The 15,354-nt window shown below is 40.1% G+C and overlaps 1 protein-coding gene across 2 annotated transcripts; it reads right to left on the reverse strand.

The window, feature by feature from the left end:
- Positions 1-677: 677 nt before the first annotated feature.
- On the reverse strand, positions 678-12,134 carry MRPL15 (mitochondrial ribosomal protein L15). Of its 2 annotated transcripts, XM_010582942.1 has the most exons (6): positions 12,001-12,134; positions 8,343-8,500; positions 5,510-5,675; positions 4,880-5,003; positions 3,286-3,666; positions 678-1,063 (listed from the first exon to the last, which is right to left on the reverse strand). In XM_010582942.1, exons 1-5 carry the CDS (start codon positions 12,097-12,099, stop codon positions 3,329-3,331), a joined length of 885 nt encoding a protein of 294 aa, XP_010581244.1. In that variant the 5' UTR covers positions 12,100-12,134; the 3' UTR covers positions 678-1,063; positions 3,286-3,328. The 2 variants fall into 2 exon arrangements, with proteins under 2 accessions (XP_010581244.1, XP_010581243.1); XM_010582941.1 differs by lacking the exon at positions 678-1,063 and having other exon boundaries at positions 2,647-3,666.
- Positions 12,135-15,354: the final 3,220 nt, after the last annotated feature.

Here is a 15,354-nt window from a genome sequence, read left to right on the forward strand (position 1 = left end):
GTCGTTCACTGAATAAGTGCTATCCAATCCCTCAACGTCACCAGACATCTGTTTCCTGTTTTCATTCTTTCTTTCACTGTTATCATTTTATCCAAGTTACCCTTTCACCTGAAAACCATTTAGAAACCTACAGAAACCAGCGCGTGCACGCGTGTGTATATCAAAGAAGTTGATTTAGAAAAAAAAAATGGCCAAGAGCAATTTGTTCATTTTAATACAAAGAGCAGGAGTGGAAACAAAGTTGCCCCCCCCCCCCTTCTCCTCCCCAAAATACACAATGATACATAAACACTTTTGTCTTCTGGTCTTCACTAATATGACTAACTTCCTTCTTTGCTTCCAGTTAAGTAGCTTTCCTGTTGAGTACCACCACCTCCACAAAATACAATTGTGAATTGATTCATAAAAACAGAAACATTATGGCACAAATAAGGGAAGGCAATAAATACTCTTCCCCCCAACCAACTCCCTCCCAAATAGAGGCAGTAGTATTGTAATAACAAAAAGAAAAAAAAAAGTAAAAAAAAAAATATTACTTGTCATTTAAGGTTCCAAACCAACAATCATCAGGATGCAGAACAGGATACATCTAAAGTGAGAAAGTTATTTACTTCACATTCAAGTTAACACTAGCTATACTTTTTTTGGCACACAGTATTATTCTCAATGTGCCAAAAAAGTGTTGTGCACCTTATAAAATATGAATGTTAATGCCACTAAGACCAAATTCCTGCTATTCACAATCCAATTTTATATTGGTGTTGTTTTGCTGTTTCACCTATACTTAAACCACAAGTCAGGAGAATAACCATTACTGATAGCATCTAACACATATTAACAACAAACAATAGAAGCTAAAGCATAAGTTGTCAAAAATTAGTGACTCTCCATTGTTAAGCTCTGGATTTCAGATTCTTTAAACAGCATGAGAATAGAAAACTTGTTTTATTTTGTTTTGTGATTACAGATGCTCATATTAATTGACAAGGCAGTTTGTTGAGTGAAGCAAAAATCTGGGCTGGTTGACAAACACCAACAAAATTCATCCACTTCTTGGTATTTTCTGAAAGAAAAAGAAGATCTTTTAAATTTTTTTTTTTCTTACCCCCTCCAACGTGGAGGCACACCAGTGAAATACAGGTGTTATACAGGAGAAACATGAGATTCTGGCACTCAGAGGGCTTTCCCTGGGAGATGGGATGGTTTGGCAGCTACAGAAAACCTTAAGTAGCATTTCCCAAGGCACATGAAAATTGGAAAGCAAGACTTCTTCTTGTGTTCTGGTCTTCCGCACCATTTCCTGCATCCTATTAACAAAATTATCCTTATTTTAAAGCCAAATTCAGCTTCCATTAAAGTTCATGTAATTATGAAGCATCTCATTAACTTCTGAGGAGTCAGAGCAAGTTCTGATAGATTAACTTAAGTCTCCTCTCTCATCTTCCAATTTACTGCTTGGTTCACATCCTGGTTTCAGCTGGGATAGAGTTAATTTTCTTTTTAGTAGCTGGTACAGTGTATTTTGGATTTAGTGCAAGAATAATGTTGATAACACACTGATGTTTTAGGATAAGCGCTACTTAGCAACAATTAAGTTGAGGATTTTTCAGTTTCCCATGCTCTGCCAGCAGGCAGGTGTACAAGAAGCCGGGAGGGAGCACAGCCAGGACAGCTGACCCAAACTAGCCAAAGGGATATTCCATACCATAAAACTTCATGCCCAGTATATAAACGGGGGAGTTGGCCAGGGGGGCAGATCATTGCTCAGGTATCAGTCAGTAGGTGGTGAGCAACTGCACTGTACATGACTTGGTTTTTTCTTTATTTTATTTTATTCATTACAATTATTCTATTTTATTATTGTTACTAATATATTTTTTTTACTTAGTTATTAAATCATTCTTATCTCAACCCACAAGTTTCACTTTTTTTCCAGTTCTCCTCCCCATCCTAGTGGGAGGGAAGGGAGTAAGCGAGCAGCTGTATGGTGCCTAGCTGCTGGCTGGGCTTAAACCACGACAGTTCCTCATCCCAAATGCCCAATCCTAAGCTTCCTAGAATGAAACCTAGAATATTCTTGCACAGTAATAGTATAGTATTCTGGAGAGATTGATGAAACAAACATTTGCTGGAAAATATTTTTCAAGATTGTATCAAGTTGGTGCGATTAAAACACTGTTTCCCATAAAAATAATTTCTTCATAACTTTTCACAACATCTAAATTCATTTGTCCACTGTCATATATGCAATCTGTGATCAAGCTGAAAACTGAATCCAATTGCGTACTTTGTCCATCGCACCCCCATCCTTCACAATCTACTGTCACTGTCTAATATTCTTTGACTCTTGATTCTGCTATGCATTTTTATTAATGACATCACATTTGTGTCTGGACAAGTTTTAAATTCTGTTTGAAAAATAAAAGCCATTGATTTGTCAGGCATTGGAACAGGCTGCCCGGGGAAGTGATGGAGTCACCGTCCCTGGAGATGTTCAAAAAACGTGTAGACATGGCACTTCAGGACATGGTTTAGTGGGCATGGTGGTGTTGGGTTGGCAGTTGGACTCAATCATCTTAGAGGTCCCTTCCAACCTAAACAATTCTATGATTCCATGATTAAGATAGCTATCTTTTTTTTTTTTTCCTCCTAAATTTAGAAAGTTCTTTTAAACTGCACACCCTGTCTTTCTCAAATCCATCTGAAGGAATAAGTCAAAAATCAAGACCTCTCAAGCTCTAGCGCTATTGATGGCAATGGCAAAATCCAAAATATTGCTATGGAATTGAAAAGGTTAATAAATTCCTCTGTACTTTGTTGTTTCTGGTCATTCTTAATTTTCCCCATCTAAAAATAGATGGTCTATCTCTTAGAGGTATTCAAGATACCATTTTCTAAAACATAATGTTATGTAATATGATTGTAAAACTAATACTAGTTTTGTACTGCCACATTTCTGATTTTAAATTTGGGGAGAGAGGGTAATATAAACTACTTATTTGGTCAAGTTATTCTTTGGAATCATCCTCTGAAATAAATGCAACACTGAAACATTTTGTCTGAAAAAATAACTGGCAAATCATTGCAAGAGAAAGTGCCCAAACACACTCTTTATGTCAGACTCTACACTGTTTCCAAATATTAAGATTTTTCATACACTGTATTATGACAATAAAGAAGTTGAGAGCTACACCAGAAGATTACATAAACAAAAATTTATGTTTTGTCTAGTGTAACAGGAGTCTTAAAAAAAACAAACACCACTTCGTATCCATTATTTCATACCCAGATGTTTCCTGTACACCTGCAGTTGTCTCCAGTCCTGAATTCATGAGCTATAGTATTTTAACAGCCTCTCATCAGTTGGTTTTAGAATTTTCTTGTCTGCCATGTTTACGATCCATCCTGGAGCAAGACCAAAAAATATCTGTCGAGGATCCTTGCGTGCACTTAACATTTTGAAGAGCTCATCCTTCGTTATGTCTGGTAAGACATAGCCGTATTTCTTGGCAAGTTCAAGTCTGGCTTCCGCAACCTTAGATGGATCTGCCAGGTAACCACGATTCCTGGCATCTGTGTAGTAACGGACTAGATCTTCTGGTGGAAGCATTCGCTTTGGAATAGGCTGGCCACGCAGAAAAAATACTACTGGCTTACATAAAATTTCTGTGGGTGAACATGAAAGAAAATTAGATACTATGCTTTGTAATACATATTTAAAGACATTAAATGACACCTTCTTATTTAGTATTTTGTGCTAAATAGATTATTATATTCTTATTAAAAAGCATCAAGCAAAAACCCAAGCCTTAAGAATAATCTTGTTGAGAATGAGATAGTGGTTTACAAGTTGCACTTAACCAAACAAACAACTCTGTTTTCACTGATATTTATAGTGACAATCTGGATGAATCATTACTTCTAATATATTTAGAATGCCCACTTTGGAAAGACACAATAACTAAGCTAGATGCCACCATTTATTTAAAGGACTGACTTCCAGGTTAGAAGCAATGCATTTGCACGGCTGTTTACACAGTGTACCAACAAATGTCAAATTTAGTGCTTCTGTAAGTATTTTAAATAAAGAATCAATGGCACATGCACCTATTTAATCATTGTGAGACTATCCTCTCCTCCTCAAGTTTTACTGAATTTGGCAAATTACATTCCAGATCCTTTTAACCTTAATATTTTGATTATTTTCTGGACTGGAAAAAACAAAATTGTATCACTCCAGGGTAACATATTTTGCACACTAAAAATGTCTATTCCTCTTGTTCTCAGCCTCATTCATACATGAAAGCTCCATTATTGTCAATAAAAACTGCATGAATGAATATTAGGCAGGATGCAGCCTCAAGCAAAGCAAAGCCTCGTTCTTCAGTGAAAGTGTTCTGAAAACAATAGTCATTTTGACTGGAATGATTCTGAGCTTGTAACTTAGTTATTTCCTCACTTTAACTGAAAAAGTATTTTAAATTAAAAATATAAACATCCACAGTGGTTTTTAAATCTAATTTTTTTCCTGAATTTTCTTAGTGTTATTAAACACATGAGAAAGTTAGAAGACAAAAATTCAAAGAAACAACCTTTTATTAGTTCCTCTGTTTACAAAGCTACTTGGATTTCTTTAACTGGCTGATTGGTAAATGACTACTAACACTGGTAGGGCTAAACAGGTGAATGGTAAAAAAAAAGCAAAACTGAGGATGCATTACAGTTCAACATTTGTATAACAACGCATTGTTGAAGCTTTTAGAATAGAAGTGGATTATTTTCCAGTAAGAACTATGTTTGAAACTATGATTTGGATTGTTTAATCTTCACACATTAAAAAAAAAAAAAAAAAAAGGCAGAAATGAAAAGAAGTTCTTACCCAAACTCCTTGGATCGTAGAACGATGTTGTTACAACACCTCCATTTTTTTCTACGGCTGCAATTGCTAATTCAGATGCCCACTGCACTTCAATATTTACTTTTGCTGAAAAAATATCAGCACCCTGTACATTTCAACACATATTAGAGTAACATTAAAATGAGTATTTTTGGACAAAAATTCATTCTTCTCTGCAAAGTTGTGAGAAACATTAAATCCTGCAAAACATTATTATTTGTCTGTTCCCTGCACCAAGACAGGTAACCAAATTGCTCTAACTCAGTCACCTGGGTCAAATGAAAAAAACCCTCTGCCTTTCCAAAATATTCATACATTTCTTTCACTACTTTAGAGTCTTCTGTTTTAAAATACTAGTTCGACCTCTTGTTATGTGCTCCTTAACTATCATTTTTGTAGTCCCTCAGGTCTTAAAACATCATCCTGGATTTTTTTTGCGAACACACAGTGCCCTCTAGTGGATTTATTATCACAAAAATTCCGCAGCAAACTAATTTAGAGAAGCAAAGAAGCTTCCAAAACATGGGAAGGACAATCTGACAACCTGGTATGGAAAAACTGAATACCCAAGGCTTCATCCTGCCTGAAGTAAAAAGTGTCTCGTATGCATACCTCCTCCACCAGCTGGACACCATAATCCCTTTTGAGAGGTTGCACTGTTACACCTCTGGCATTAGTGAGCTGTGTTAAGTCAATTGGTTGCATGGGATCAACTCTGCCCAAATCAATCAGGTACTGGAGCCTCTGAAGACTGAGGGGTTGATACTGACGCCTGCGGCTGGGGAGAGGAAAACAAAAAAAAACCCAAACAAAATAATGAGACATTTACAAAATTGAAGCTTTAATAGGAACTGGTCAACTGAGATTCACCACACGGTATTCTATTTTCTACCTACTCCTAGAACTACCAAGTAAACATTTAAAACACACCTATCCATAAACAAAAACTTTAATTTAATGCAAATACAAGCCCTAGTTACAGCCCCCAAGACTCCATTGTGCCTTCAGCTTTGCTCACACATCCCCACCTCCGATATGACATTAATCATTTTGCTGTTGCTGAGCTCAATTTACTCCAGAATACCTCTCTACCTGCTGACTGGTTTAAGGAAGCAAGAAAGATGAAGAAATTAAAGTGTCAGCATTTCTTGGTAAGTCAACAGGATTCTAAAGAGCTACCATCTTCAAAGGGAATCCAGTTTGGTAGCTTCACTGATACATTCAGAAAATTTGACAAAAAAAAACCAGAGTCAAAACCAAATATACACTCTCCCCCAAAAATTTAGTCAAAGGCTATCAGCCAAATGCTGTATGTGCTCCTGCATAGCTTGCTTCTATCCAACAAGATTTTTTAGTCCATTATCACTGTACCTGACATCTCTCAAGTACTGAATGGAATCTTCCTCAAAAGATCACCAAGGAAGAGAAATATTGAGAAAATATGCATTAAACCATATCCCCAAAGGAAGTTGGAATATTTTGTCAATAGCCATCAGCTTCCGCAGAATCTACTTTTGTGTTTTATGAAATTCTAACTTTACTACACAAACCAATCCTTCGAACAGTTTTCCCAATCCCAGTGTCTATGCCTACTGCATACCATTTATGCTGATGCTCAAAACTGTCTCATACAATCAGTGTGACCACTGCTAGAGGAAATTTGTGAGTGGTAGCAGAAAAACTGAGAAGAAGCTTGTCTCTGTTACTGGCAAGCTAACTAAGACAGACAAGCAACAGAATTTGCACTGTCAGACAGTTCCTAAAAGAGCAAAAGTGCTAGAAGTGGAGGAACACAACTGCAGAAAGAAGACTGAGGTGAAGATAAACAGGCAGAGACGTTGTCCAGCATGCTGCCATCCTGCCACAATAGCATCTTTCAAGTGCACTTACAATATTCACTAGAAAAACACTTACAATAGCCTGACATTGAAATTTTGCAAGCAACATTGAAAAGAAATTACAGAGCACTTTCTTTGTTTCCACATGCTGTCAGATGTGGTTAAAAAAAAGCAAGACCCTGTTAATTTCTTGTCACTGCAGAAGCTTGGATTTTTGCAGTTGGTTATTCATGAACTCGTGACCATTGTTAGCATAAGAAGCTCAGTGTCTGCATTCTGCAGCATTTCCTTTGTAGGACTGCAGATCTACACTCTGTCTTCAGCTATCAAAAGTGCTTCTCATTTACTCTTTTAATAACTTAAGCAAACAGGAGAAAATGACAGTACTTGGAAACAGAGTTTGAATCACACTTCAAAACTAGTAAGACTCACAGAGAAAACCTTTAATAACCAGGACAGGTCTGTAAGTTATACTGCATGCATAAAGAATGGAAATATAGAAAAGCACAGCTATTTGATGAAGTTATATCAGCAAATGAAACATGAAATCAAACTGCAAGTTTAACAATTCACAAAAAAATACACATTAGTCTTTTCATTCTTGAACAGTCTGCTAGGGGTGGCATGTTTTTATTACTACTGCGTATAAGAGTATTGCATGGGTACAGAAGTTTTCATAACCACACCTAAAAGCAACAAAATGGTTAGTGACCCAGGTAACATACATGCTATCTTAGGAAACAAAACCAGCTTTAAACAACAAAAAATTTTTAAACATCAAAATTTTGTAATTGACAGTGTAAGTGAAGGAAATGAAGAAAACACTGGCATACAGCTCTCCAGCTAAGAACAGTGACTGGAGAAAAGACATGTTAGAAGAATAATTTTAAACATTAAAAAGCTGGAAGATGGACATGGCACAAACAAGCACAATGTGAAAACAGGACGGAAGTGTCAAACAAGGCAGAATGCGTGAGGAGAACAATGGTGAAAGATGACTTAATGGCCTCATCCAGCAGATTTGCTATCAAAGAGCCTGTTAAGATCCTAGGTGGAACAGATGGAGTACAGACAGACAAAGACCCCAGTGTTGCAGGGCTAAAAAAGGCTGAGTAATGAAGAAAAGCAGAATTGTTTGGCTAGCAGCAGATCAGAACTTAAGGTGAATAAAGCAAAGAGAAATAACAAAGCAAGGCTTTGGACTACATTTCCATGCCCAACATCCTCACTCAAGTCAATGGGACTGTTCCCAGTCAGTTCACTAAGTTACCTGCTGCACAGACAGGCAGAAAGAAACAAGCATATATGAAGGAGTGGTTTCAGAGGTAAAAGGCACTCAGCTGTAGGAGGAAGGGTAGCCTGCTACATATGAGGAATTATGCAAAGAAAAGGGCAAATAAGCAAAGCTGTAAAACAACAGAAAATAAGTGATTAAAAAAATAATCTCACAAAAAATTGAACATTCTGTTGGTAAGGAAGCTAACAGTCTGAGAGGAATCTCTCATTTTCAGTTAGGCCTGGTTTAGCATATTAGATTTTGCCTTCAGGAGGAAGATCCAAGAAAAGCAGACAATGATTAATTTCTGAGTAAATGTGAAGAAACTTACCTATGTCCCTCATTAAACCCATATTTTGGTATGGCCAAGTAAAATGGAGTTTGACCACCCTCAAAGCCTAATCGGGGGCGATTTCCTCTTTGTCTTTCTCCTTTGTGACCTCGACCACACTTCCTACCTCCATATCTTCCACGGCCACGTCTTCTCTCCTTGAAAACAATCAATGATACATTTAGTCAACTACTTTGCAAATAAATATCTATAAAACGTAAGATTTCAGAGATATAAACAACTGAGCAAAATGCTGATTCTGAAGGAAAAATTAAGAGATAGCTGTTTTCTACAGGGAAAAATAGTCAGAAAAGCAGTTAATGTGATTTTTGCAGACCACAGCTCTAGGCAGGCACCACAAAGAGTCTGAAAGTTTACATGAACACATATTGTGATAAAATGAATACTAGTATTTAATCCTACCTCTTATAACCTGCACTCTCCAAGTTAAGAGAATTTTCCTGAATTTACTATTGATATTTTCTCCTATTTCACAAGCAAGTTGCTCAGTGCTCAGAAGTTTCCGAACACTGACAATGAAAAAAGAACTTTAAAAAAAAAAAAAAAAAAAATCAATTGTACTTCAAGGGGCAGGGAAACAGACTGTATATGCTATGCACAAATATAATTCTTTTCACGGACTCAGACTTTCCAAAGAGTCTGCAACTGTTGCCATTTCTAGTGACTACAAATCAAAAAGAGAAAATTGCATTTTAAACCTTTATTATTTTTTAAATTAAGACTGTGATACTAAGCTATTAGTTCCCTGAGCACTTTGAAGTAGCACTGCAGCCATAAGTAGCAGTTCAGCAATCTTCTTGCACTCACCTCCTATTTGTGCCAGCAGAAACACTTGCACAGCCAAATGGTGAATGGGATCAAAGAGATAAGCAAAGGTAAAACCTTTTTTTTTTTAAAAAAATTAAAATCCAGGTCAGTTGCACCCTTCAGTACAATTCATGAGTATGCAAGTATCTATAGGATTACAAAACAGGCAGTAACCAAGGGACCAAATGAGCAGCTGGGAGCGACCACTATTAAATGAAGCAGTGCCAGCTCACTCTGACCTAACTAATCAAGTTTTCTGTGTAAGGTGACTTCATTTAATTCACGTACTAAAAAATGTGCAGCACTAAGGCTCATTTTGATTTCTTACACTTTGTCAGGGATAAGATAGAGCCAGGAGCTTCAGAATCCTTGCCACCGTGCTGCACGTGGTAGAGTTCACTGTTCAGCTCCAAGAGGCACAATCACATCTGTGCATCACTTTGATGGATCCATTTGATCTTACAAAGTTTTTCCCATTGAACCTAACATTCACTGGAGTGTAAACGCATGTGGAAAGAGCAATGTCATGCTGCTAACTAGTCTCATATCTGTACAACACAATTCACACATTTGCTATTCTCCACTGTGTTCCTCAACATGAATCAGTCAGGCTGGGAGACACATAAAGCAACACATTCTAAACAGTATTTGTACTATAAGCTAACTTTGGTTAAATCACAGCATAGTCACTGTTGGATCAATAATAATGTAAATAATTCATTATTAAAGAGACTACAATAAGCCCCTTCAATTTCTCATTTTTTGTATTCAACAGTCAGAGAGCCAAACTTCAAGCACCCCTAATCCTACAAACCACTCTACGCAGTTAGGACTGCAGCAAGGAGTATTGAGTAAAACTCAGGTCTGAAAACTGTTCATTACATCATGGTACTTGATTATTAGCCTAACACAACAAAGACATAAACTAGGATGTTTTAGGCTCTTTATTGTCTCTGTAAGTTTTCCAAAGTTGTGGAGCACTTAACATGTACTGAAATATTAATAGAAAAGTCAGTACGGACATGCATGAGAAAAAAATGCATTAATTTGAAATATCATCTGACCTAAGATGCACAGTTTACCTGTATTAATACTAAATAGTATAGAGTTCAAGTGCAGTTTTGCGCTGGACTAGACATCCCTGCCACCAGAGGAAGCTGACTTGTCCCCAGCCCACATGCTATGCTTCTTTACTCACAGCACCTCTTGTGCTGACACAAGCAGTTGTGTGGCTCTGTATTGGACAGGTCAGGGAATTAAACTAGATGAAAACTAATTTTTGTCACTAGTTTTCAACTGGTTTAGTTCCCTGCTCTGGCTCACCACACAACCTCTTGCAGCACTACAAAATACAAAGCGGGTGTGAGCACCTGGAGGTAGATGGAGGGCGCAGCTGACCCACCCACCCTTTCTGGCAGTTGCCCATACACACACTAGATTACACGGTGACTTTGGTTGACACACGTACACTGACAGTATCTGGTCACAACTGGAATCTAATCAGTACACTGACCAGATTTTAGACTGTCAGAAGAGCCAATCAAAACTTTTTTTTTTTTGCTGCAACTTCTGTTTGTGAAGTCAAATGCTCTTAAATCTGCTTATCTAAGAACTTCATTAATCACAGAATAAGGCTGTCAGACACCGAAGAAACAGAGCCGAGGTCACTTGCACAAACTCTACCTGAAGGCAAACAGTTAGCAGTAACATGGGGAAAAGAATGCTCATTTCCTAGATGGAGTTGCAAGTTACTTGCTAAAGACCCAGTGAACATACAAAATCCCTCTACTTTCAAGATTTAAAAAAAAAAAAAGTGTTTTCCTAAACCCAACAGCTACCTTGAAAAACAAAAAGTGCTGAGACCAAACACTATGAGGAAAGCATCAGTTCTAGTAAACCTCAAGTTCAGACTATCTCACAACTTCTGGATGCTAAGCCTGAAAATAGCCGGATTAGTTTGAAAAAGCTTAAGAATCACCACTCCAGTCCTGTACAGGGCTGCTTCTTCCAGTTCTGCTTGACCCTGGCCAAGCTGGGTGTACACAGCTCCAAGTGAAGTAACTTTACAGGGGAACCCCAAGAGCTGCAGGGGGGAAGAATTTCCATTCTCTTGTCTTGTCACAGGTTTACGGGATTACAACTACGCAGCACTCACCAGCTCTGTAGGCATCTCTGAGGAGCCTTAAGCACTGACAGGGAAGTGCTGCTTGGTGCTCCCTGCCGATTCTCTATTCCTATGACTTTAGCCCTTGAACCTCATCCCCCTGTTCACTGATATTTCCCCTAAACCAGATGGGTTTCATCCTGGTTTCTTTTCTTTACTCCTCTATCACTCTACAAGGAGACAGGGAAGAGAACGTTTAGTTTTGTTCTTGAGAAAGCAGTAGTAACAGGAATCGTGGGCCGGCATCACATTCCTTTTCTTTTTAAGCCTTTTAATCTTCCCTTTTCAAGTGTATTACTCTATCCCAGAAACAGTTGGTATTCCATACTTTTTTACTGTTTCCCTCTGCCCCCCAATGATGGCATTCTGAGGGTTAGCTAGGGCCACTCAGCCCTTTCTCTGTGGGGATGGCTACTCACACCGGTTACGAGACACACAAAAGACAAGAGAGCCAACACGCACAGCACTGCCACCCATTCCTCAGCCTTCCCATGCCTATTTTGGCCAGGCCGCTCTCCCGGGCCTGCCGCAGCCTCCCCAAAGGGCTTCTGACAGCCCCCGAGGCAGCCGCCACCAGGGCCGGGCGTGCCCGCTGCCGAGGCACAGTCCTGCCGCCGGAGAGAAAGCATGCCCGCGACCCACCCGACAAACTGTGCAGGCACTCACCGGCTTTTTGGAGCCTGGGCTGGGCCTTAGGTTGGCCAGACTGACCCTGGGCAGCGACCGCAGCAGCTCCAGAGCCTTGCTCCGGCCATTCCCGCTCATGTCCGCTCACCTCCCAAGGGCGGCAGCGACCGCCCGCCCGGGCGAGCTGCTTTACGGCAGAACCGTAAACCGCACCTCCCGCGCCTTCCCAACAGTGTCGCGCAGCCGCCGCCGCCGCCGCCGGCGGGGGTCGGTCCCAAAGGACATTTCGTTTTCCATTATTCACACAGATCTCAGCCGAAGTGTTTTAAAGCCAAGCCTTTCAAGCCATCAGGCTGCGTCTAAAACCGGCTGACTGACGGCGCGCAGAACACCGATCTAACGAGAGTGCAGCGCCCTGCGCCCATCCAAAAAGTTGGAAGGCGGGAACGGGCTGGGAACGTGCCTTACCGTTCGAGGCTTCCCTTGCGCTGCTGCAGTGCTTGATCACCTTTACTGCTTTAACCTTAAAAAGTGGACCTACTGGAAAACCAGACAGCCGTGGGAAGGTAGTTAGTTAGTTAGTTAGTTACCCTCTGGCGCAGGCTTACCGGAGCGAAGGACGGAGCGGGGGAAGCTGCCGCTGAGAAGTTGCAGGGCGGGAAGGCCGGTTCCCGCTGTGACCGTCAGCCGGTACGCCTCAGCGTCATACCCTGCTTTTGGTCCCCAAAATCCTGTTTGACCAAAACGTCCTTCCATGTTGAATGTCTGCTTCAGATTACCTCCCAGAGAAAAGGCCCTGCAAGAGCTCGGCCAGTTCTGAGAGTAAATAGGGGTGAAATGGAAACCATGTTGCAGCAATCTGTGAGTTTCAGTATGAAATCTGTATTGCTTCTTACCCCCCTCAAAAAAAAAAATCAATAAAAATTACAATGTAACAATGCAGGTGAAATGGTGGTATGGACAACTGATACCGAAAGGTCGGTCGAAGAAACTCTCTAAGACTCGTTTTGGAGTTTAGAAAGCAGGCATTCTTTATTGCAGCGCTGGATGCACGGGGGATAGTTCAACCTAGCGTGCATGCCACAGCTTTAGCACTAGCAGGTTATATAGAATAACTAATTGCATATTAATCAGATTAGTATACATGTACATAAAAATAATTGCAACTGATTATCTTAGTACTGCCTACATCCGATCATGCACAATGAAGGATCCATTTGAGTCGAAGGGCTGCTTTTGCGACCACCGACCCATTTGAAGTTCTTGTTGGCTGTCCTTGAAGTCTTTATTCCTGTCCTTGTTCTTTGATCTTGAAGCTTAACGCAGCTTCAATCACGTGTGGTCAGTTTCAACATTGTTCTCATCTAGCGTACAGGAACATCTAGTCATAAGAGCAAAGAACTGCAAAACTTATGAGTAACTACCTCTACTAGTTAATTGCTTGGCTATACTTTTGTCTATTGTTTCAATCATAGTGTTAGTATAAGATTTCTAATAATTATTTACCAACTCTCACTTTTACAGTCACCTAGCAGCAAACCAGTTTCCACAGCTGGTACAAAATATCAAAACCGTCAAAATATTTAGACATACCATACAGAATGTATGGAAATATGCTATCACAACCATCTTATCAAAGTCCATTTCAGCCACTATGATAGGGAAAAATACATCGTTTAGAGCACGCTTTGCCTGGTAAAGCTCTCACTACTTTAAGCAGAACCTTGAAATTAGGTAGAAAACTATCACTCATATCTCACTGTAAAGAGACAGCCAACTTACAAGTCTTCGAAACATTCGTAATTCAGACGTTTTCGGCAATCCCTTCAGGATTTCAGCAGCTCAGTCCCTTGAACGTTTGTCTGTAACCGGCAGGCTGCCCCATGCCCGCACGGGCCATCCCACTGCTGCCTGACTCGCCTCTGCCCAATCCACGCAGAGCTCGTGTTTCTCCCGTGACCCTCAGCCATGCTAGCAGCAACCGGGAATTCAGGTTAAGATCATTCCAGCTGTACTGACCAAAAGATTAGAAGCTTGGTCTAATTATGAGGAGACGACTGATGTCCTTGGCTGGAGGTTCATCAGCAGGCCGCCTCATGGAAGTGACATTTACGTGGTAAATAGCATGGTGGAGAGGGAAGACAAAACTTTGTTCATGTCCCAAAAGGATGCTCTATAGCAGGAGTCGGGTTCAGCATACTTGATAAGCACCTGACATAATATGAAGCTCCTCATCTTTTAGGAATCTTTTATGCATAGACTGTATTTTCTTAACAGATTTTAATCGGGTACAGTATGTGAGGCAAGAACGCACACTAAAGCAGAGATAAATCAAAACACAAGAAGCTACCCACGAAAATAAGTCAACTTGAGCAATAACAGAGATCCCCTGGCATAAATACTATGTATCAAAGCAGCCTAACAATCACAGCGAAAGAGGCTGCATGTTTAATGTTACGCAGCTGGTGCAAAGGCTTCTCCAGTATCAGCCATGCTGTTAAAAATCTTAACATTGTTGAGCAAAAGGAGCAAAAGCTTTGTGAAAAAAACGTCCTTGCCTGGTATGGAACACGCCAGTGGGAAGATGTGAAAGAAGTATACTGTGCATTCAGCTGCTGTTTGAGCTGCCAAAAAAGCATCCACGTTAGCCAGATACCACCCAGCAAATACAATGAGTAGATTGACTTTCTGGGAGGAAATATCTGACAAAGATGCATGGAATAGAAGACAAAGAACGAAGTATTTCATTTTGATAGAAATGTGTTTGCCATACTTACTCAGAGTAGGTCTACGTGTTTGGAATGGACTGGAATGATCCAGTAATTTCAATACAGAGTGCCTGAATAGCTTGATACATTTCAAGATGAATAAGAATCATTGACTCTTCGGCTGTAAGCCAAGAGACTTAATTTGGTGATGAAGGCATCTGATCTGATGAGGACAAATGAGTTCTGTCTAACAATGCTGTTTGCTGTGTTTGTGCCGGTTTCCCTGTTTCCCACGACTTACTCTTTTATCTTTACCTATTTAAGAACACCGTAATTTCCTTTTTTCCCTCAGCCTCATAATACAGCATAAAAATGACTTTTACGGGAAACACTCAAACCACAGACATGTACAAATTATACTATAAAAGCCGGTATAATCTGGCACATCTGTCTGGTTATTTGAAAGGCCGTTTTACAGGTGAAAGACAGTTCAAACTCTTTGAAACCACCGGAAACCCGAAGGCAGAAGCAGCGTTGCAGACCCTGCCTTTTCACCAGCGCACGCAGACTGGCCGCTTCTCAATACGCCGGGCTTCAGCCGGACTTCCCCGGAGGGGTTTCCTCGGCAGGCGTTAGCTGCCGCCGGTACGCCCCGCAGGCCTCCAGCGCCGCCCCGGCCGCAGTT

The sequence above is a fragment of the Haliaeetus leucocephalus genome, unplaced genomic scaffold (assembly GCF_000737465.1).
Source record: "Haliaeetus leucocephalus isolate CR32 unplaced genomic scaffold, Haliaeetus_leucocephalus-4.0 Scaffold858, whole genome shotgun sequence".
Lineage (NCBI taxonomy): Eukaryota > Metazoa > Chordata > Aves > Accipitriformes > Accipitridae > Haliaeetus > Haliaeetus leucocephalus.

Excerpts from the sequence above, each read along its gene's own strand:
- MRPL15 (XM_010582942.1), bottom strand. The coding sequence starts at position 12,099 with ATGAGCGGGAATGGCCGGAGCAAGGCTCTGGAGCTGCTGCGGTCGCTG. Across the intron at positions 8,501-12,000 it reads GCCCAGGCTCCAAAAAGCCG|GAGAGAAGACGTGGCCGTGG; the intron begins GTGAGTGCCTGC and ends ATTGTTTTCAAG. Across the intron at positions 5,004-5,509 it reads GTGTCCAGCTGGTGGAGGAG|GGTGCTGATATTTTTTCAGC; the intron begins GTATGCATACGA and ends TGAAATGTACAG.